Source organism: Berghia stephanieae, chromosome 9 (genome assembly GCF_034508935.2).
Source record: "Berghia stephanieae isolate SIO BIC M18660-M18661 chromosome 9, UCSD_Bste_1.3, whole genome shotgun sequence".
NCBI classification, from domain to species: domain Eukaryota; kingdom Metazoa; phylum Mollusca; class Gastropoda; order Nudibranchia; family Aeolidiidae; genus Berghia; species Berghia stephanieae.
The window spans coordinates 23,256,651-23,281,148 of NC_088368.1; the positions used below are offsets into that span (position 1 = coordinate 23,256,651).

The window sequence follows — 24,498 nt, forward strand, 5'->3', positions numbered from 1 at the left end:
CTTCCTATCCAAAGGGTAGCAATTCCATGTGTTGTCCATTTCACGCTATATAAACTCCGGCTCCATGGGCATTATGGTTCTGATGGACTACTACAAAGCTAACATCAGTGTCTTACGATAATATTTAACACTTTCAGCTCAACCTGAGAAACGGCTTTAATACTTTTCATCTTTATAACTATCATTGATATTTGTTCCAGATACAAATAAGTGGCCCAAACCATCTCAACGCTGTATAGCATCGCTGTGACAAAGAGTCAAAACAAGTTAATTTAACTAAAATCTATAATATGTGGATGGTACTTTATGTCTCCCCAACAAGGAGTTAACTTTGTTTTAAGTTCAATGGCCTCATGGCACTTGCATTACTATAAAGACAAAACGGTAGTTTTTGTATTGAATATTTGAAGTGCTGTAGAAATGTATATGTTAATCATCATTATCATTGCAATCACTATCGTCGTGTTTATTATTATTATTATTATTATTATTATTATTATTATTATTATTATTATTATTATTATTATTATTATTATTATATTATTATTATTATTATTATTATTATCATTATTATTATATTATTATTTTATTATTATTATTATTATTATTATTATTATTATTATTATTATTATTAATATCATCATCATCATCATCATCATCATCATCATCATCATCATCATCATCATCATCATCATCATCATCATTATATTATTATTATTATTATTATTATTATTATTATTATTATTATTATTATTATTATCTCCCATTTATTATTTTATTTCCAGGCCATGGCGACAGGAGATATTGAAGTAGCTGTTGATAATGTTGAAATTTTGAACACCTGCAACCCAATTTTGCCATTTGAAGTCCGGAATTTTAACCAGGTAAATATTCTATATTTTACCATGTTTAATTAAAAAGTGGTCCTTGAGTGCCATAAGGCCCATGGAGCTGGAGTTTATTCCAGTCTCTTTAGCGTTAAAAGGAAAGTTGCAATTATTTGCTACTTTTTGGATAGAACTCTAGTCTATTGCAAAGTAATTTCCATCAAATCTAATAATCACTGGTGGTTGGGCCATGTCAGAAAAAAACAAACTGTGCTTCTTTCAGATCGATCTAGGTCCCTTTGCATGTGAAGTGAGTGCTCTACCAACTGAAACTGAGCTATCAGACCTTCACCTTAATATTGTAACCCAATTATATTGATGCATTAAAGGGTGCAAGATATGGCATTGAATGTCCCACCTGTCAGACGGGGATTTGGATCCTGCTCATCTCATTTTATTTTCCTTTATAGTAAAATACTCAGCCCTTGTTGTTCACTTTGCGACGCTGCTCACTGCGGCTAACACCTGGATTATCACAGTCTTTTCTCTAGATCAACCCTAAAGAAAAATATTATTCTGATGAAGATTAAAAGGAATTTTATTTTATTACTGAGTTTCCAGGACTATAGGACTTAAAAATTAGCTAACTGTAACTGATTGTGATATTTCTATTTCTGAAAAGGCTAAAAATTTTGGTGTCATACTGGATAGTTTTTTGTGTATGGATCAGCATATAAACAATAATGTGAAAATATGTACTATGAGCTCCAAAGAATATTACAGATCAGGTCGTTTTTACCGTTCAACACTTTGAAGATAATTGTCTCTGCTTTGATCTTGTCACGTCTCGACTACTGCGATTTACTGCTCGCTGGTCTCCCTAATAACAAAATAAACAAGCTCCAGAGAGTACAGAATTGTGCGGCTAAGTTAGTTCTGGGAAAAATTCAGTATGATGATACAAAGGACATGCTTCGAACCCTCCATTGGCTGCCAGCCTGGGCTAGAATTGAATACAAAATAGCCCTTGTCTGCTTTGATGTATTGTATTCTGTCCCTCTCTACATTCAACACTTACTCCAACTGTGCATACCTCTGAGAATCTTCGATCCCACGATTTAAAATTGTTAGCATCTCTTAAAACTAAACTTAAATTTTGATTATAGGTCTCTTATGAAATTTGGACCCATGATTTGGAATGAACTCCCGCAATCTGTGAGATTATCGAGCTCAATAGACATATTCCAAAAAAACCTGAAAACATATCTATCCAGAAAATATTTACTTTGAATTTTAAATGTATTGCATGTGACTTTTGTACTGATGATGTTTTTGATGCCTGTTATATGCTCTTAATTGTTTTGATATTTTGGTTGATTTGGACTTGCAATATTATTATTACCTGTTTTTTTTTTGTTTTTTTTTTTTAAAGCGCTTTGAGGTTTCGACGAAAGGCGCTAAAGAATTATGCTTATTATCATTATTATTAAATCAATTTAATCCTACCATAAGCCACACAACACCTTTTTCTAGATGGCCAAGTTGATTGTATTCAATTTGAAACTGGCAATGTACTGATTTTGTTTGGTGTCAGGCATTTTGTTTTAAAAACTTCTTTCAACAGTTGATTCAATAATGAAAATTCTTGTGTAGACCTGACCAGTAGTGTCATTAGTGTAAATATTTTTAAAAACCCACATTCGATTGAGTTATGAGCTCAACTCAGACATGCTGTGTAGGACCTACCAGTATCATGGTAATTTGATAGGCTGCTGGGTACCGATGTGTGATTTCAGTCATCATTTATTCCTTCGTAATGAAGCCTACACTCTTGCATGACATGGACAAAGAAAAATACATATATATTATTGAGATCAGGGGAGGAAAGGAGGGGGGGGGGGTTGCTGCTTATGGTATGTAATATTTCAACTTATTGTTTCACCCAGGTAAAAGAGCCACTCCGATTAAAACACAGATATCTCGACCTTCGTCTCGCTGGTGTGCAGGCCAATCTTCGAGTAAGATCAAAATTTGTAATGGCAGTGCGGAATTTTCTCGTCAACCATAATGGTAAGTTAGTGAATGTTGATGACTACAGTTTCAATTTTTTTATTCTATTGTTATTTTCTCTGTCAGAAAAAAAATATCCATCCCAAAATCAACCTGTGCATGATTGTCGGCTGTTTTCTATATTTTGAAGAGGGGGGGGGGGGATTAGTTTTCTTTTTTTTTTCTCTTTCTTGTTCTTTCTTGTGTTGTTCAGATATTTATCTTACACCATTGCCTGCTCTCCAATTTGTATTTTATGGCTCAGTGGCTCAGTAGTGTGGTGTCTGGTCTTGCCACAAAAGTCAAGCAACTTTAAATGTGATCAGTGGCTGGGTGGGTAACCGATTGTGGAAAATTTACTCTTATCCCAATGATGTGTCCTTGGGTTAGGCAGTTTACACACTTTACCCAACTCAAATCAGGTATGAATGAACACCTGGCTACAAGCAGTGATGGGTATTGTAAGAAGTTTTAGTAAGGATGCCTATCAGGCGATTGGTACTGTATGAAATTGAAATATGGTTTCATATGGCCTGCTGTGGGAATAAATTATGAAATATAGTGAAGTGCGTTGAGCATGATAAATCTGTGTAAATGCGCTATATAAATGTTCTTATTTATTTATTTATTTATTCATTTATTTATTTATTTATTTCCAGAGTTTGTAGAAGTGGAGACACCAACCTTGTTTAGGAGAACTCCAGGAGTAAGTATGACTTATTCTTATTTTATTTATTAATGTCCTGCATCTTGTATGTATCTTTATTCAACTTCCAATACCTCTCATTGTGATTGGAGTGTCGTTAAACAAGGGGAAAAATGGGTTTTATAAAGCAAAGTGTACAAACAAGGAATGAAACTCTGTGCAAAAATTATTACTCAGTTCTATATATTTTATTTTTAATGTGCTTGACAGATCTTGGTTGGCAAAATAGTTGAGTGATTAAGGTATTGCATTGTGACCTGGACGACCCAGGTTTTGAGCCCCACTTCACACATTTTTTTTTTTGGGGGGCAAGATTATTAACTACAATTTGCTTACTTTGGACAAGGTTATTAACTACCAATTTGCTTACTTTGGACAAGAGCGATTCCGTTTGACATCAGATATTTGTTTGATGGACTATCTATACTTATTCACGGAATGCCTTTTGCATGTGGCGTAATTTTTTGTTTAAAATGCCTGTAGTTCTTCATATATTTCCCTATTTGGTTATCCAGGATATATTTGTATTTGTATATATTTTTATATAGACTGCACATCCTTTTCAATATCTCTTTCCAAGTGATAGAAATCCATGGCTATGAATATAAGCTGTTATTTAGTGGTTGAAACACAACACCAGTGATATTTAATGTGACCGTTCCGTTTTATTTTACTTAACGCTATTTCTTTTCCCCAAACCCACATGCCTGACCTTGTAAATATTTTATAAGCTGCTATTTCATTTTTCTTTTTTTTTTTTTTTTTTTTTAATTTTCAACAATCACAGGGTGCCAGAGAGTTTTTAGTTCCAACCCATCTCCCTGGAAAGTTCTACTGCCTTCCTCAATCACCCCAGCAGGTAAGACTTATTAGTGGAATATTCTTTTACTTTTGTGAAGAAAATAAGTACAAAATGAAACTGCAGTATGCTATCATTATCTATTCCCTATGTATTGCCCTGTATTTGGGAATGGATTCTTGAAAAAGTTTTATCTATTTATGTATTTTTATTTTTTATAAGGTTCAATGAAATTTTTTTTTCATGAATTTTCAAAGAATGTAATGAATCTAGATCAGAAGATTTTTTTGAGTTGCAAAATAATTCTTCAGTTGCCTTGGTTAAATCTTTTTTTAAAAAAAGACTTGTTACATTCACACTTCTAAAGAGGTTTGAAATGGAAGAGTAGAGGGTGTGGTGTCACAACTTTTCTGCCCTATTGACTTTGAAACGTTGTGAAGTTCATATAATATTTTGAAGAGGATAAGTATAACTTGAATAGTTTGAAAATCCAAAATGTTATATGTCCAATTATTTTATGTTGGATTCCATTATTGTTATTTTATTTTTTTTTTTTGGTATACGGTTCACACTGACATAATACCAAATATCCCTTCACATATTCATCCATTTACATTGTGTTTTTACAGTTCAAACAGTTACTCATGGTTGGAGGGCTGGACAGATATTTCCAAGTGGCCAAATGTTACAGGGATGAAGGTTCCCGACCTGACAGGCAGCCTGAATTTACACAGGTATATTCATTATATTATCATCATCATCATTGTCATCATAATGATCGTCCTTGTCATCATCATCTTTATCTTTTTCTTCTTCTTCTTCTTCTTCTTCTTCTTCTTCTTCTTCTTCTTCTTCTTCTTCTTCTTCTTCTTCTTCTTCTTCTGCTTCTTCTTCTTCTTCTTCTTCTTCTTCTTCTTCTTCTTCTTCTTCTTCTTTCTTCTTCTTCTTCTTCTTCTTCTTCTTCTTCTTCTTCTTCTTCTTCTTCTTCTTCTTCTTCTTCTTCTTCTTCTTCTTCTTCTTCTTCTTTTAGGCCTTATTCTCCCTCCCCCTCCTCCACACCCTCCTCTTCTTCTTGCATTTCAGATGCTGTCTATCCTATTCTGCATACCTATATTTTCCATTGTTATTATTTTTTTTTAATTCTTGCTTTTTAATCAAGATACCATTTCATGAAAACACAACATTAAAAAAGAAAGTTAATGACCTTGTTTTCAATAGCTTGACTTGGAAATGTCATTCGTCAATAAAGAAGACATTCTGTCATTGGTCGAGAGGATACTCGAGGAGGCGTGGCCCTCAGAAAAGGGGCGTGTCCAAGGTCCATTCCCACGCCTCAGCTACCAGCAAGCCATGACCTTATATGGAAGTGACAAGCCTGACACACGGATTGATTGGCAGGTATGATTCATGACCCACCCCTCTCAAAAAGGTTCTATGTTAGGATGGTTTAATAATAATATATCTTTATTGTCCTAAAAATAGAGGCAATTTGTCATTTGGTTACACATTTATAACAATACAATATATTGACATAGACACTCTCACACATATGCACACTAGTAACAGTGTAGTCATCGTCACCATCATCAGCATCAACAACATCATCATCATCATCATCATCATAATCATCATCACAACAACCTTCCTAATATTTCCGTTACAATCCTTCACTTCACCATCCTCATCATACTCCATATTATATTATTTTTCCTGTATCAAGCTATGAGAGGGTTTAGATGATTAAAAATTGAATTTATCAGCGCTGATGGATCTATGATTTTGGAGTCAGAGGTAGAATTTCCTCCTTTTTAAAAACTATATCCCCCCCCCCCCCCCCCCCCCTCCCACCACCCCTCCCAATGAATGCACTGGGAGTGAGAGACTTATGTGCTATGGAACAAATAGGCACAGTTTCTCACTCTCCGGAAGTTAACTAGCGTATTAATGGTAGTTCATCATCTCAATTGCTCAAAAAGTGGGGGTTAGCTCAGTAAAAAGTGAGGCTTAGTTCAGTAAATAGTTGGGCTTAAAGGCAATTGTTCACAAATGTTCCTTCTTTTTCACTGTTTGTCACCAACAACACTGATTTATACACAAAAATATGAGACTTGAGTTAAGTTTTTTATGAATTTGTGGTTGATAGAAATTAATAATAACCATCATCATCATTGTTGATGTCATCCTCATTATCATTATCATTATCATCATCATCATCATCATCATCATCATCATCATCATCATCATCACCATCATCATAATTACCATCCTCAGTCAATGTTAAAACAATGCTGATGCTGTTGTTGCTACAATGCAGGCTTTTAGAATGCCTCGAGCTTGTGTTAGTAACTGATTTTATATGTCATATTTTACTTCATTACATCCATAATGATTATCACATCATCCTCATCATCATCATCATCATCATCATCAATTTCTTCATCATCATCATCATGCCTTGAAATTGAAAAAAGAAAAAAATAGCAACTCAAATTTCACATTTATGACCCATCATCTCGAACTAGTATCATGCCAAATTGAATCAGACCCTGAAAATAGATTTATAAATAGATTGATGAGAAATTAATAATGATAATAATGATAAAAATATATCTTTATTGTCCATAAATATGGTAATTTGTCATTTAGTTAGACTTGTTATAACATTATATTATTTCACTTCTTCCTATTCTTTCTCTCTCCATCTCTTTTTCTCTCAATCAAAAGGCATTTGTTCTTAACCGTAAGGAACAGTGATTAACCCCAAGTCCCATATTTGTGACTATAATTTCAATTTTGTGCAGTCAGTTCATCCCAGTTTCTGTTGCATTAAATGGTTAATAGCAATTGCTTGCTGCCCTTTGGATAGAATGCTAGTCTATTGCAAAGTACTTTCTACCAGATCTAACAGTCCCAGCTACCCAGTCACTGCTAGGTGGAGATGAGGAGTAAGAAAAAAGTCTCGACTTCACCCGAAATTTATCTCAATTCGCTTGTGTCTGAAGCAAGTGTTCTACCAAGTGGGCTATCGTGACTTTTGATTTCCTGTAAAACTGTTTTTTAGTTTAATTTTTTTTCACAGATCCAAGACTTGACAGAGACAATGAAGAGCATAGATATTCCACCAGTCTTTCAGCCAGTGTTAGAAAATGACGATGGTGCTACAGTGCAGGCTTTGAGAATACCTGGAGCTTGTGTTAGTTCCCTGACTATTTTTTAAAAACATATATTCATGTTTTACTACGTTAGACCTTTTAATGATTATTATCCATATTGTCGTCATCATCATCATTGTTGTTGTTGTTATCATCATCATCATCGTCATCATCATTATTGTTGTTATCATCATCATCGTCATCATCATTGTTGCTGTCATCATCACCATCATAATTATTGTCATCATCATCATTGTTGATGTCATCTTCACCATCATCATCATTGTTGATGTCATCCTCATTATCATTATCATCATCATCATCATCATCATCATCATCATCATCATCATCATCATCATCATCATCATCATCATCATCATCATCATCATCATAATTACCATCCTCAGTCAATGTTAAAAAAATGCCGATGTTGCTTCAATGCAGGCTTTTATCATCATTGTTGTTGTTGTTATCATCATCATCATCGTCATCATCATTATTGTTGTTATCATCATCATCGTCATCATCATTGTTGCTGTCATCATCATCATCATCGTCATCATCATTGTTGCTGTCATCATCACCATCATCATCATTGTTGATGTCATCCTCATTATCATTATCATTATCATCATCATCATCATATCATTCAATCATCATCATCATCATCATCATCATCATCATCTCACCATCTCAATCATAATTACCATCCTCAGTCAATGTTAAAACAATGCTGATGCTGTTGTTGCTACAATGCAGGCTTTTAGAATGCCTCGAGCTTGTGTTAGTAACTGATTTTATATGTCATATTTTACTTCATTACATCCATAATGATTATCACATCATCATCATCATCATCATCATCATCATCATCATCATCATCATCATCATCATCATCATCATCATCATCATGATCATCTTCAATACTTTAATTTCAAATTCTTTTATTTCGCATTGATTGCAGAAACATTTGTCCAATAAAGAGATAGAATCCATCAAACAGAAATCTACAGAGAAAATGCACGGCAAAGTGGTAAGTAATCTTTTCTGCAACTTCCTAGTCTTGGTAGGTTACACTAGCTCATTTGCAAAGTGACTAGAAGTCGAGATATTTTTTTTTCTGCTCCCCCCCCCCCCCATGTAGTTATTATGTAGCTGGGTCTTTTTTGATCTGATTGAAGGTATTTTGCAGTAGACAAGCATCCTATCCAGAAGGTAACAAGCAATTGCTATTGTCCATGTCACATTATAGAAACCGGGAAAACTTCATCTCCATTGGCCTCATGGCTCTGGAGGATTATTTTTTTAAATATTTTACTACTTTGTGGTCTCGTGGTATGAGAGACTCAAGATCTGACCTTTATGTCCCTGATTTGAGTCCCCCTCTCCCCCCCCCCCCCCCCCCCCCCCCCCCCCCCCTTGTAACAGAGCAAAGTGAGATTAACTCACTCAACCCGAACACCGACTATATCCGTTGTTTACTCAGGTTACTTTTACCCCATGTCTATTTTTTACATTTTTCTTAAACAAATTATAGGCGTAGTATCAAAGCTTAAGTTTTTAGTTTTTACATGTTAATGGCAGTTGAATAAAAATATCTATGCACATGCTCATTTTTAATACTTTTTTTTCCAATTTTGAAAAGTAGCAAAAATCTTTAGGATTGGGTGACTTTTCTACTGGCCACTGAAAGGCAAAATGAATAATGTAATCCAGTCCTACTTTCTACAAAAGTACTATAAATTGAACCAATGGTATCATTTCTTTCATCACAGCATTTACTTGGCCCTAGGTAGGTGTTTTAATTGAGATTTCGTGCCGAATTCGAATGTCGCTTTGTCTTAGTTTGTCATTCTCATTCTGCCTCAATCAGGTCTCAGCCATTTTGTGGCGGAAAATATGAATATAACCTCAGCGCTGAAAGAGTTAAGTCCTTGGAAAAAAAGCTTTTTTTATACTCACCTTATCTCACAGCACTCAGGTGTAAAATTAGTACCTGACTGGTAATAAATAAATTAAATTAGATATTAACGGTTATATAGCACATTCTATAGGATTTACCCTGCTTGATGTACTTCACAATTATTTCATTTATTTTCACCCAGCAAGCATATAGTCATTTCACACAGTGCCCATAGTTTGTTAGGAATCAATTTAATACTAACACTCTTGTAATATCTGACACTGCCTATAACCATTCATTCACACCCATCGAGAGGAGTAATGTGTATTAAGTGCTTCACCCAAGGGTACAACTTCAGGACCAAAATTTTCCATTTGGCCACTGATCATGCTCATCATTGCTTGACTTGTATGACAAGACAAGACACTATACCGCAGAGTCACCAAGCAAGTAGTGGTAGTTATAAATGTTCGTCATTTTGTTGCTTTAGGCTTGGGACTCGTAAAGTACATATAGCACATTAGGTTGATATTGAGCAATACGAAAAGCTCAATTTAAAACATTAAAAAAAAATCAAACTTCCAAGATCAGCCTAATTTTTAAAAAATTGAGAATCAATTGTGTATCATATTTAAAAATCCCCCCCCCCCCCCCCCCCCCCCAAAAAAAAACATTGACATTTTATATCGCGCAATATCCACTAATCATGCTCAAAGTGCTTTACAAGGGGTCCCTAACCAACAGCAATATATAATGTGCTCTATAACTGAGCATTTGGGACCCCCTCTCCCCCCCCCCCCCCCACCCTTCCCCCCCACTTATCATCGAAACATGTTCATGATAATAAATTTAGAGTAAGGGAAAAAGAAAAGTACAATACAATGTGAAGAAAAGCGACTATTATTATTTTAAAATTAATTTATTCAATACCGATACTATTAAAATTAGTTACTTGAAGAAGGGAATTCTCTCCCTTTGTCAATATAATATCATAATATTATTAATTAAAAAAACATTGGCTCATTCCTTATTCAACTTTATATCTGAATTCCTAACATGTACTACTAATTGTTACAATCTGACCTTATAGAAGAAGAAAGGAAAAGTGTTGGAGAGAAAAACATTTAAACCCCCCCCCCCCCCCCCCCCCCAAAAAAAAAACAACGAAATAATAACTGATCTCATCTGAAATACTGAACTAACTAACCCAGACGGGAAAAAAACAACAGCCCTGACACACTTTGTTTTTTAAAAAACACATTAAAAGTTTTTTTTGACAGAAATTTCTTCCTTCAAATATTGATTGAATAAAATGACTCTCATATTGTCAAAAACTCACTAAGAAGTCCCAGGTTTGAGATTTTTTGACAAGAGGATGTCACTTTAATAAATGATCGATATCTAAAGGGTGAGTATTCTGCCCCAAATAATTTTTATGTTTTTTTTTTTTTTTTCAAAGTATTGCAGAATAGCCTCATATTTCTGGCTACACATTCAAATTTTATTTCAGCATCCTAATCATCCTTACATATAAAAAATCGGTTTGAAATGGTGGAACAACACATAATATTCTTACATTCATTTTTATTTTTACTTGTAATTAATTTTTCCCCCTGATTTTTTGTTTTGATTTCTAAGGTTTCGATTGAGTAAATAATTAACTGTACAGTATTTTACAGAGTATGCGTAGTACAGTGGATTCCTGATAAAGCCAACGCTGCCGGGCCAGAAAGATTGGTTCACATTAAGCAGGGTTGACGTTATCCATTATTAATAGAACACACTTTGATAAAGAACACACAATTTGGAAACAGCAAGAGATGTTGATTTTTAAGCAGGAGTTGACTTTAAGAGTGTTGACTTAATGCAGATTCCACTGTTAAATTTTAAGGCAAGCTGTAAATATAGATTAAACAAAATATTTTTTAAAAACTTAATAATTTCAAACAAGGAGGGCGTACACCAACTTCACTTCCTGCAATATGGACTCAAGATCTCAAAAAATGTCAAATATATTTAGAAACAACAACCGAAGAACTGATTTCAACAATACGAGAAAACATCCAATTGCCTCAGCACCTTAACACACATGATGACATCCAAAAGCTAAGAACACTTGCTGTGGATAGAGATTTATGGAAACAAATTACTAACTGGATACTAGAAACAGACTGACACACTCAAAATAACACACACATTGTTCACGACAAGCGTCCATAGAGACAGCACAGCCATATTCATTCAATAATTTAATCGTAAAAAAAATAAATTAAAAGAAAAAAGTTAAGAACAGAATTGTTTTCAGTTTTTAAGAGTGATCTTTATAAGGTTCCAATGAAGTCGGAGGAGGAAATAAAAGGTTGTTTTATTTATTTAATTTTTCCTTGATAACAATAAAGCAGGGGAAATAGACTGATAAGTAAGAAAATCTTGAAGAATATATCAAATCCAGAATAATGGAAGGCCTAGAAGTCTTTTGCCACCTTGTCACGGAAAGCAACAGCTATCTCAAGTGCTACTAAACTTAGAATATTTGGTCCCAACGTGAAACACATGTTGTTCTGTATGGATCAGAAACCTGGAGAGTGACGAACACCCTTACACCCAAAATCCAGACCTTCATAATCAAATGCCTCCACAAGATTTTTTAAATCAGACGGCAGGACTATATTTCTAACATAGAGTTATGGAAAAGGGTCAAAGCCAAGAAAGAACCCATCGGCCACCCAAATTAGGAGGAATAAATAACAACGTGAAATTAAATGTTAGCTTCGATTTAATATACGAAAACAGATGAAATGGACATTTCATGTTTCCCCTTTATCAACAAAACAGGATGAATAAAACACTACAGACGAATGAGATAATGTGGTAGTGGCGTTGTTAAGATGATTCTAAAGCTATTTTAGTGAAATTTTCTTTTTTTTTTCCCATTGGAAACTACGCATTTTTGAAATTTCAAGTAGACAGCTCTGATTAAGTAAAAAAGTCAAGAAAAAAAAATGATCTGAATTTCTTATATCAAGATTTAGAGTTAATATTTTTTAATGGACATTGTGTAATAAAAATATCAAATCCATCTAATTTTGCCGTGATATGGAGATTAAGAGCTTTGAGTTATAACTCTAATTGTAGCTTGTAACTCATTGAAATGGTTAAATTATTCTCATAACCTTAGCCCCCCCCCCCCCTAATTTCCTAAAAAAAAAAAAGAAAAAAAAAAAGTAAATACTGAACATAGCAAGGATTCAAAACTGGAAGAAAAAAAACAAACAAAAAAACAGGCGAGAATGTAATAACGTGCCACAAAAGTCTAATAATAAATTACCAAATTCACACAAATTTACTGTATGGATGTGAAACTTGGAATGCATCACAGGCATGTATAAGGAGGGTACAGATGTTCGTAAACAGATGCATACGTAAGCTACTCAGAATAAAATGGATGGATAGAATTAAAAATGAAGAAGTATGGAAAAGAACACAACAGAAACAAGTGGGAGAGGAAATAGGAAGAAGACGATGGAGGTGGATTGGACACACTCTTAAAAAGAATGACTCCACTATAACAAAGAAAGTATTGGACTGGAACCCTCAGGGCAGAAGATCAAGGGAAAGGCCACAAGGAACATGGGAAAGAATTAAAGAAGCTGATATACAAATAAGTGATAAGACATGGAACGAGATATAAAAGTTAGCTCAGGATTGAGAGGGATGGAAACTGTTTGTCTGTGGCCTTTACCCTGACCCAGGGTGAAAAAGGCAATGATGATGATGATGATGTCACAAATTAGATGCACAAAGAGTCCATCTATCTACCTAATATTTTCTGTTATAACCAATCCGATGTGTTTTCGCTGACAAGGTAAGGTTGAGACACGGCTCGTGTTGGTGGGCTAGTCATCATCAAAGGTTTTCTGTCATCATCGTCGTCACTGCGTTGATGAAGCTGATTGGGATTATTATTATAATGATGTTGACGTCGACGATCTTCGTCACCGCTGCTGATGACGTAGGGCGCGAATCGCTCGCGATCACGGTTACCGCTGCGCTGTTGCAGGCCGTCGCCATCACCGCCGTTGTAGTCTTGTTGTTGTGGGATATAATGCAGACTACGGGATCGTAGTCTCTGTTGGTGTTGTTGTTGTTGTCGCCTTTGTTGTTGTTGTTGTTGTTGTTGTTGTTGTTGGTTGATGTAGTTATCCCATCGGCTCTGGCGAACACTCAAGTGCTTGTTGCTGTTGTTGTCTGGACGGTATCGGCCTTGATCTTCAACTCCGAAACGCACTTCGTTTGTATAGTGGTCCAGATACAACCTGGGATTTTCTCGTCTGGAAAATAATAATTTTGAAAAGTGTGATTATTATTTTAATGATTGACTTTACTTTAAGAAATTAATGGTTGAATGGTCAAAGGAAGACAATCGTGTAATATATTCATTGAGAATAGTTTGTCATGAGTTATATCCCCTTACAGACCTCATGATAATTACATTAAAATTTGTTATTATTATTATTGCTATATTGTTGGTGGTTCATTGCCCTTGTGATTTGGAGTTGTTGCCCCTTTTGGGTATAAAAGGAAATGTGTCTGAAATAAAGTACTCCAGGGTGTTTTTTTTTTTTTTTAATCAAAAGCTATTTACTGAGCACATGTCAATAATTTTGTTTTTATTTGGGTTAATTTTTTTTCCTAATATATTAATGTGACCCACTGTCTCAACACGGTTTTATACCAGTTTGATTTAGATGCGGACATTTGATTTTACAGATTTTTATGTGACCCATCTCCTCAGTACGGTTTAATATGATTTCGATGCTAAAAAGTATATTTTATAGTCAAAATTAGGAAACTTTGGCTAATTTTGTTTGTCTTAATGAGAAATTAGGGAGCAGACATTGGTATAAGATGAAGATCTGAAAAAAGTGTGTATGAAATAGTACCAAAGAAAAAAAAAAGAAAAAAGAAAAGAAAAGACAAATACAAGGAAAATAAAAACATCCCAAAAAAATTAGTCTTCATCAGTTGAGGAAGATTGATTTATTGGGATGTTTTTTAAAATATTTTTTTTTCTCTTTGTCTGGCACTGTTTCGTATAGATAGGACGAAGTTTGTTTTTTTCATCCGTGTTTAGGAGTAATTCTCACTAAACTGTATTAACCAGACTATAAACGTTCAACGTTACACACAATTTTGTGTGTTGATCCCGTTATACTTCCTGATAGCCATGTTGTGAGTTTATTAGGCAAGCGCACACTGTCTATACACTGTTTTTTTTCAGATCTTTGTCTGAATGAAGACAATAGACGTAATTTCTTGAAGTGACAAAGACTAGACTATATTCTACCATTTCATCGGTGATTTCACGTATACTATCATTCATCATAAACGACAAGTTTCACATCAATGTTTGACGCGATTTATCGGTTTGCAGCTATTTTCGTGGATTCACGGAGTGCGCAACAATCTAGTAGTAATTGTGGTTATTGTGGTAGTAGTGGTAGTAGTGGTTTAGGTGGTAGTATTACCGATCTGCAGAATGCGTAACACTCGATCGATTGTTGCTTATTCTGTGGATTCACGAAAAGCGCTGAGATCCATTGAGTTTTACGCATCCGGTAACACCATCACCACCACCACCACCACCACCACTACTACTACTACTACTACTACTACTACTACTACTACTACTACTACTACTACTACTACTACTAATACTACTACACTACTACACTATACTACTACTACTACTACTACTACTACTACTACTACTACTACTACTACTACTACTACTACTACTACTACTATTACTACCATCACCACCACCACCACACTACTACTACTACTACTACTACTACTACTACTACTACTACTACTACTACTACTACTACTACTACTACTACTACTACTACTACTACTATTACTACCATCACCACCACCACCACCACCACCACCACTACTACTACTACTACTACTACTACTACTACTACTACTACTACTACTACTACTACTACTACTACTACTACTACTACTACTACTACTACTACTACTACTACTACTACTACTACTACTACTACTACTACTACTACTACTACTACCATCACCTCCACCACACTACTTCTACTACTTCCACTACCACAACTACCACTACATCTACTGCTACCACTATTACTACTTGATTGTTGCGCATTCTATGGATCCACGAAACGCGCTGACAGAACGACAGAACGCGCCTAACACATATAATACTATCATATCAGAAAAAGAAAAAAGTATTGAAACCTTGGTGTTTTTGGGTTTTTTTTTTAAAAGGCTGTTTGGCATGGAGAGATTGCCGTTGATATTTTGGCATGTGTTTAGTAATTTTTAAAAAATGTTATCACTTTATTTTCAACTTTTTTATAGACACATTTTCATCAGTTTTCTAACTCCCTCTACGAAATTACTGACGCATGAGTTTAAGAACCTTATTGAAGGAACGAAGGCGCCATTCTGTTCATTTTTGTACATTTTCGGGAAATATCAAAGCTTAATCTCACTTCTAATAAATATTTTTTTACAACTAGTCAAGTTGAAAAAGTATGAAACTTGAGAAAAGTTGCTGGATACCTTTCCCATCTGACCATAACTTCATGAAAAATCAACGGATTTACTTCAAATAAAGATTAAAATGATCTGCTAAGCATATTCTTTCAGAAAATTAAAAAAAAAAAAATTAAATGCAAATCCAAAATTTTCACCATCCGAATGATTATGTCATGCACTGACACATATATGTATGGAAATGACCCTTTGCATGTCCCAGATTATACTTTTTTTTTTGACTATCGTATTAAGTCAAGGAATGGAAAAAAATTAAAATTGAGATTAGACCCTATACCATGTTATAGCCGAAACATGCTTCTGTTTTTGGTCTTTACGGGTCTCGTGTGTTACAATGTTCCGTTTTTATCTCATTGAAAAATTGATCACTATGTGTATTTGTTCTCATTCATAACGAATAGAAATTAAACCCAACTTTCATTACTTTCATTCATTTAAACACCAAAAAAAAATTGGCTCTTATTTGAAATTTCTGCCCATAGTTCACCCCTTCTGAAGGGTTTTTCAGACCGGACGGAAAGTACTTTGCGATAGACTAGCGCCCTATCCAAAGGGTAGCATAACAAGCAACATATATTGTCCTTTTCACGCTATAGAAACTAGGATAACATCCGGCTCCATGGGCCTAATGAATGGTTCTGAATGAACATTTAGGGCTACTCACAATATATGCCCGCCAGATGTAACGTAACCACACACAAAACTGTGTGTACTTACATGTTTATAGTCTGAATGGTATAATTTAGTGAGAACTAATCACTCAACTGGGGGCTAAAAACAATAACAAAGAGCTGGGTGACGTCATCTTAATTCCTTCTATAGACTTCATGTTCGTGCGACGAGTTTTAATCTCACGCTTTTCGTTCTTCATAGTGCATATGATGATAGCCGTTGTTGCATCTCAGGCTCCGATAGCTCAGGTGGTAGAGCACTCGCATCACATACAAATTAACGGTTTAAATCCCGAGTGCATCGACTCTCCCCCCCCCCCCCCCCTCCCACCGCCACCCACCCTTGTCCTCTTAGCAGTGGTTGTGTCGCTAGGCCTATTTAACCTGGCGGAGACTAATTGGCAATAGACTAGGGTCCTATCAAAAGGATAGCAAGAAGTTGCTATTGTCTGTATATTACCATAAAAGCCAGAATAAACTCATATTATCCATGCGCCTTATGAGATACATTGCATGTCATTTCATCTTAATACTGCAAACCAAGACCGATACTGTACATTTCTTTATAACTCACCTCGAGCTTCGGCTTCTCTCATAGACTGGGTAGTCTTGTTCTCGAATGGGCAGGGTCATGTAACGGTCACGCTTATGACTTTGACTTCGTGACCTCCGTTGCCCTTGAATCGCCCACCCCTTAGCGTCTCTGTCCCACACATCTAGACCATCCCAACGGTTGTACCGCTTGCCGCCACTGCTGTTGTGTCTACCTCGCGGCGATGGTTCCGTCTCGTATCCGTAATCCGGTTCCGGTTCCAAATAGGCGTAACCGGAAGCACTTCTTCTGATCTGTTGCTGCTTCCATCGCTGCTGTTGCTGCTGCTGTTGTAGTTGTGATATTCTGATGACGTCATTAGGAGCGGGCATCGATGACCTATGAACTTTTAAGGCTCGTAATTTCATCACTTCGTCTTCTAATGCTGCCGTGTACCGTTCACCATCGGATCGCCTTTCTCGACTGTCTTTCTCCATAATCGGAGCCCCACCAGTTTCAGCGGCGTAGCGTACTTTAGCGTCTTCGTTCTGTTGCTGTATGACTCTATCGTACTGTCTCGCTTCAATACTCTCTCGCCTTCCTTTAGAACCGCTGCCGTTAGATTTCTTATTTTCCGATTTGTCGTATCCATTTTTCTTCTCATCAACCGGCTTCGCATTTTCACTCGGCGGCCAAGGGACATAACCGTTGGAATTCTTCTTATTTTTCTTATTCTTCAGTTCCTCCGCTTTTCTCATACTCCTTCTCTCCCTTCTTTCAATAGCGTTGGTGATCTCTTCGGCTATTTCTTCACTCGTCATTTTAGACAAATCAAGTTTGCCTCCTTTCTTTTTCTTCTTATTTTTATAATCGCCAATGTCATCATCGTCTTCATCATAGTCATCGCCGTAACATTCTTTACGAAATTTGGCCTTTTCCTTTTCAAGTTTTTTACGCTTCTGACATTTGTACACTCTATAGATGACCGTGCTGACAATACCAGCCACAATTAGAGTCAATCCTACAGACCCGCCTACGATCATGTACAGCATTGTCTTGTCGCATTCAAATTGATCCGGAGACCACTCCGTTATATGCTGGCCCACTCTATTACTGGGCCCTTTGCAAACATACGATGTAGAATTCTTTGCATAGAGCCCCGTTATGTCAATCTTCGTCCTGCTTATCCAATCTTGAAAGCCTAAGTTCTCGCAACTGCACACGAACGGGTTCCCAGAAAGATCTATGTTTTCTATGTGCTTCAAGCCTTTGAATACACGCGGCTTGATTATTTGCAAATGGTTCTGAGAAAGTGAAAACCTTTTTATTTTAGGAATCGGTTCCAGCATTGATTCGTTCAAGTGCGATATGTTATTATTACCTAAATCCAAAACTTCCAGATTTTGGAGGTTTCGAAAAAGAAGAGAAAAGTGGGTTTGTTGAATTTCGTTATGAGACAGGTTCAGATATGTCAGGCTGGTCGTGTAGTCGAATATGTCATCGTGAAGATTCGACAGTTTGTTTTCAGCAAGATCTAGAATTCGCAATCCGGTCATGAGACGAAAGGACTGAAAATCAATCTCTTCTATATCGTTGTCGTTTAGATACAGTTCTTGCGTGGCGATCCAATTTGAATACTGGATTTTCGTTATGAAATTGTCCGATAAATCGATGACGAGGGATGATTGGGGCAGAAAGGCGTTAGTACTCAGCTTCGTTATGCTGTTTTTGCTAAAGTTGGCAAGTTTCAGAAATTGTGATTGTTTGAATAAGTAGCCTTCCACTTCTTTCAAGTCATTATTGCTTATATCGAAATACTCGATTTTTGGTACGTTGTCGAACCCTGAAAATTCAGTGACGGCGTTGGAATGGTAGTCAAAATGCTTCAACTTATTCGTCGACTCGGGAAGAACTACAGAAGTCAGATGGTTTTCACTCATGTCCAGATAGGTCAGTTTTGTCAAAGGGTTCAGATTGACTCGAGTCGGGTTTGACAATTCGTTGTTGGAAATGTCCAGCACTCTCAGGTTGCTCAGTTGTGATAATATATTATCTCCTTCAAAGCTTGACATGGAGTTGGACGATGCGTTTAACACTTTCAAATTCCGCAAGTCTGAGAACCCTGCTTTGAGCGAGGTTAGTTCGTTTCCACTCACGTCTAGCACTCGAAGACTGCTGATGGTGGAAAATGTATTGGCTGGAATGTCTTCTATCTGATTGTCCGACACGTTAAGGAATTTGAGTGATAGCTGGGTCACTTGAGTAAAGAAAGGGGTCAATGATGTCAGATTCATAGAAGATAAAGACAACTGTTCTAGACCTTTCGTTTCCAGCTCTTTCACGATGGAGGTTAAATTGTCCGTCGAGAGTCCGGGGTTTCCCGAGATGTCGAGGTTGTTAAGTCCTGGTATTTTCTCAAGAGCGGAAGCGTGTATGGCGGTCAATCGGCAATTGGCCAAGTTCAATGTCCTTTTGAATCCGGGTTCCCATCTTCTTGCTGTGTAAAATGAGTCAGTTGTAACGGTCTCGAAGAGGTTATGAGAAATGTCGATATTTTTTAGGTGTCGTGGTACCTGAAATAAATTAATAAAAAAAGATGTAACTTTCCATTAGCTTTCTGTAAAATTTAGGATATTGTATCAAAATAGGAATCTTGTGATATCAATTTTTCAGTGGTACTTGTCCTGCTTAGTTGACTGGAATCAGGAGTCCATATGACCCTAAACGCAGACTTAGATCCACCGATAACCTTTATTTAGATTCCCCAAAAAATAAGAAAAAGTTACAAGCGATTTTCAGAAAGGCCTTATATTCACGCTTCCCCATTGGTATGGAACTCTCTTCCTTCTGACTGGGTGGGGTTCCTGACCTCCCATAGTGGACAGAGAGGTACATACTGTGTCTTCTTTCCCCCTATGTTTGTTTTCCAACATGCTTTCTGTCTTTGTCTTGGAACGAGATTACTTGGTTTTGTCCTGGCCCTGACCGGATACCCTGGCTGAGAGGGAAATAGTTAAATGTGTAGTTAGTTTTGGGAGATGATATTTTTTTCCTTGTAAATGATCTCTCTGTTATGCACTGTATTATGTTTTGTTTATGGATTATATATGATTTGTAAACATTTGAGTGTATTCCTCTTCGTAGGGAGCTGTGCTTGTGTCTAGATGAAACTTTTAGGTGATCTCAAACTGAGTACACTGATAGTGTGCTCTTGGAATCTACATCTGTTCCCTATTTGAACCAATTCCCCTTTGTCTGCCTTATTCTTGGATGCTTTAGTTGTAATTCTAGACCTTTTTACTATCCCATTTTCTTCCTTTTTACTGGCGCTGATATGACCTTAATGTGTTGCAAGCGCCGTAAAACCCTTAAAACAAACAAACTTCCTTCTGATTTTAAAATCAAAACAAGAGATTCTTGTGATAATTATTCAATCTGTATCTCATAGATTTGTATTTTCTTTTGTCACATAACTACTTTTGTTTTGTTTGTGTTTATATATTCTCTGTGTGTGAGTGAAGAAATGAACGGAATTGTCAATATAAATTATACTTGTTTTTTTCATTGTGCGCTAAGAGCTTTGTGTTCTTCGGGACATGGGCGCTATATTACATAATTTATTATAATTTTTTAAATGTTTTTTTGTTGTTGTTATTATTAAGAAATCGATGAAATGTAGGAATCAATGAATGATAGTGGCGAGTCATAATAACATGTGACACGTCGTCTCAATACGGTAATAGGGCTGGATCAACCAGACGCCAAAAGTTGAATTTTATGACACAATTTTCAGAATGAGAAAATATAAAATTCCCGTCTGTTTTTGTCATAAAGTCGCAACTCCGTGCTTCGAAGATAATTGCGACTGTGAGTATGGTGAGGACAAATGAACTCGCCTAGGTTTTTATTTAGATTTTTTGATTTTTCTATTTTCGCCATTAGTTAGAAATTCCATATTCGGATAGTGCTGGGAAAGCGAGTTGAGATGAGCATAATCTCGTGACTGCGGCGGGACCTGGTTTGAGTGCTGTTTTCTTTTGTATGGGATAAGGCGATCGATTGGGATCGTTGTCAGTCAATGGTGAGACTTGAAGAGGACTTTGGCTTTTTTTTTACATAGTGCGTCTTTCATGTAATGACAACCAGTTTAGGCTCTTACGCATCTCACTGATGCTTCCAGTTCTGCTGTAGTTGTTACAAACACACCTACATGCTCTGTTTTGAATTTTCTCGAGCTGTTCCATCAGCTTTTTCCTCTTGGGGTCCCAAACACATGCACTACTAATATTCTATAATTGGCCCGTAATTTGATCAACCAACAAGCTTTCTACACAATGAAAACAATAGATATGTATGACCTTCAAATTGGAGTTTTTTTGTCAGGTACATTCCGACTTAATACCAGACTGAGAAGGTTGATCACATATTATAGAGCACACTTGAAATCATGATATGCATGTATGTCGTTGTAACACAGAGTTGAAATATCCGTGCCTCTATATTTTTTTCTTGTTTCGCTATAGATAGAATGCGCTTGGCCAATGAGTTCACAACATTGCCATCCGGAAGTATAATGGACCAACACACAAACTCTGTGTAACCATGAACTTTTATAGTCTGGTTAATACAGTTTAGTGAGAACAACTCACAAACGCGGATGGCAAAAACAATAACAAAAGCCTGAGTGACGTCATCTGCATACTATCTATAGAAACAACCCAATACAATTTTTTAAAACAGTTTTTAAGTAGAAAACTCCAAGCAATGAGTGTCTTAACTGGCCTCCAATCTCTCTCTCTCTCTCTCTCTCTCTCTCTCTCTCTCTCTCTCTCTCTTTCTCTCTCTGTGCCTCTCTATTTCTCACTCACACAAACACACCCGCGTGCGAGAGAGAGAGAGAGAGAGAGAGAGAGAGAGAGAGAGAGAGAGAGAGAGAGAGAGAGAGAGAGAGAGATCGCTTCAATATTTTATAGTTGACAACCTCATTAGTGGTACTAAAAGACTGAGATGGTTTGTTCACCTGTAACCCAAGACCAAACTCCAGGAGAAGCATCCTGTTGTTGGACGCGTCCAGCGTCTTCAGACTCGCCAAGTTCCGGAAGACGTGGTCTGGCATGGACGCTAGGACGTTGTGGCTTATGTCCAGATGTTCTAAGTCGTTTGCGTCTGTGAAAAGACTGTCCGGAAGTGACGTCAATCTGTTACCGCGAAAACTAACCCGCTTGAGTTTGAGCATCCCTTGAAGCGTGCATCCCAGAAGTCGAGTGAGTCCGTTGTACGAAAGGTCGAGGTACTCCAGGCTGCCCATGCGTGGAAAGGTGTCGTTGATGATCGGCCCGAGAGCGTTGTGGGAAAGGAAAAGAGTTTTGGTTTGTAGGGATGTTCGAGGCAAACCAGTCAGAGCTCTGCTGGAACAATCCACCAGCGTGTTGTTCTGGTCGGGTGGGCATTTGCAAACTGTCGGACATGTTTCCGCATCAGCAGCAGCAGAATCAGCTGTATCAGCAGCAATAGTAGGAAATGTTAGAGATAGAAACAAATGAATAAACAGGAGAAACGACGTTGTTAAATGAGATAATCCTTTTCGGGATTTACTTTGGTAAAATCGAAACTCCATTGTGTTGATGACAATTTTTTCCTTGGACAGAGGCGGTTATTAAATAAAACAATTCAGGATTTGGCCCTTGTTAGTTTCTGTTGTGTTGTTTTTTTCTGTGTGCGCGTGTATTGTTTTTAAAGGGTAAAGACAAATATTGCATTATATAGTTTTTACCGATTACATTTAGATGTTCAGTGCTCAAATGCAGACCTTCACACTCTGAAGGGTCTTAAATTAAGGATTTTGAGATGGTCGCAATGCTGAAAACTGAGTGTCCTCCTTTATTTACATCCGGGCAACGAATTGAATGCGTATCTTTTCCTGGAAAGCGTACGTTTAATAATTTCATGGAGAAACGAAAGTCCACATTTTAGAATTGTACTCTTACACTATAATGAATATGTCACAAGTCCGTATCCATGATTGCATAGGTAATGGCTGAAATAGAAATCGATGGGAAAAAACACATTATTATTATAAACATATCAAATATAAGTTCTACTCGAGCTTAGCACCAATGAAATCATAAGGACTCGAGATATGTTATTTATATGTATGTCACATCTTCTAAAAGGAATGAAACTAGTTCATATAGCGTAAGGAATGTATGTATGGCCCATCACCTCAAACTGGTATTATGTCCAAAGGTTTTATTATTTATTTATTTATTTATTTATTTATTGATTTTATTTTTTTTATTTTTTTTTTTGCTTTTATTATTTAAACTGTGCTTTATTTTGTGTTTCATTATTTCAATATGGGTTCATGTTAGAATCAGCCAGGAAGACATATTTATCAAAGTTTAAAATTAAATTATGAGATTTCGAGAATAATGAATAGAGAGTTTCTAGAGATCTTTACAAGATTATTATTTCCCCGCGCCCGGTTTATGATTCACCTGTACACATAACAAAATACCGACTATAGACAGTAGGTCACGTTTACGAATAATTGTTGAAATATTATCCTCAAAATACATCCATTCGTCGACACACTGGGCCAGAAATGCTCACAGATATCAACGTCTTGGTACTCTTCTGTCCACCAAAATCACTTTTGCCCATATGTCTGTAAGTTCCGTCGTCGTGTCTTATCTTTTCCGGTGTCACGGAGTCACGCCCACTATCGCATTTGTCGTCACGGAGAGAGTCCTAATTACTCGATGCAGATCTGATTGTGTCCTGTTTGTGTTTTGGGTCTATTTTTTTTTTCCTTTTTTCTTTTCTTTGTTGTTGTTGTTGTTTTTTTTTTTCGTTTTTTTTTTTTTTTTGTATTTATTTTTCCCCCAGCAATGCTTTCAAGGGATTGGTCCGTTTCTAGTTCAGCAATGTTTTGTATGTTTTAGCTGATTTTAGCAGAATTTCATTTATAGTAATATTGTTAGTTTAAGTTAATTAAAGTTGCAACCGTTTAGAAACGCCGCTTAATCAGAATAGCCGATTAATTGAGGCGAGATCATGTCTGTGACATATTTTATATCTAGCTAATAACACTGGTCAATCAGAACGGACACTGATTGTAATTTGAAAGATTTCAAAGTGTCATCAATTATTGTTTTTCTCCAAGTAATCTAATACTTATTCCTCCTGAACAGAAAATATGAAAAACCCCATTAAAATAACAAAACAAACAAACGAATCTACCCTTTCTTAATAAA

General features: G+C 36.3%; 2 protein-coding genes across 5 annotated transcripts in view; one reads left to right on the forward strand and one right to left on the reverse strand.

Moving 5' to 3' along the window:
* The window catches only part of LOC144979890 (aspartate--tRNA ligase, mitochondrial-like), a 59,851-nt gene that overhangs the window by 14,977 nt on the left and 20,376 nt on the right, over nucleotides 1–24,498 (forward strand). Inside the window, 8 exon segments of the mRNA XM_078927138.1 lie at nucleotides 786–884; nucleotides 2,774–2,897; nucleotides 3,536–3,582; nucleotides 4,370–4,441; nucleotides 5,011–5,115; nucleotides 5,600–5,779; nucleotides 7,461–7,574; nucleotides 8,498–8,566. Of these exon segments, the coding sequence (XP_078783264.1) occupies nucleotides 786–884; nucleotides 2,774–2,897; nucleotides 3,536–3,582; nucleotides 4,370–4,441; nucleotides 5,011–5,115; nucleotides 5,600–5,779; nucleotides 7,461–7,574; nucleotides 8,498–8,566 (810 nt within the window).
* On the reverse strand, nucleotides 11,018–23,946 carry LOC144979889 (uncharacterized). 4 transcript variants are annotated; one of them, XM_078927134.1, is made up of 4 exons: nucleotides 23,764–23,905; nucleotides 22,263–23,279; nucleotides 17,285–19,815; nucleotides 11,018–13,767 (listed from the first exon to the last, which is right to left on the reverse strand). In XM_078927134.1, the coding sequence occupies exons 2-4, from the start codon at nucleotides 22,857–22,859 to the stop codon at nucleotides 13,269–13,271; spliced, it is 3,627 nt and encodes a 1,208-aa protein (XP_078783260.1). In that variant the 5' UTR covers nucleotides 22,860–23,279; nucleotides 23,764–23,905; the 3' UTR covers nucleotides 11,018–13,268. The 4 variants fall into 4 exon arrangements, with proteins under 4 accessions (XP_078783260.1, XP_078783259.1, XP_078783261.1 ...); XM_078927133.1 differs by having other exon boundaries at nucleotides 23,740–23,905; XM_078927135.1 differs by having other exon boundaries at nucleotides 23,787–23,893.

Excerpts from the sequence above, each read along its gene's own strand:
- LOC144979889 (XM_078927134.1), bottom strand. The coding sequence starts at position 22,859 with ATGGAGTTTCGATTTTACCAAAGTAAATCCCGAAAAGGATTATCTCAT. Across the intron at positions 19,816-22,262 it reads AGTTTGGTCTTGGGTTACAG|GTACCACGACACCTAAAAAA; the intron begins GTGAACAAACCA and ends AATTTATTTCAG. Across the intron at positions 13,768-17,284 it reads GAGAGAAGCCGAAGCTCGAG|ACGAGAAAATCCCAGGTTGT; the intron begins GTGAGTTATAAA and ends ATTATTTTCCAG.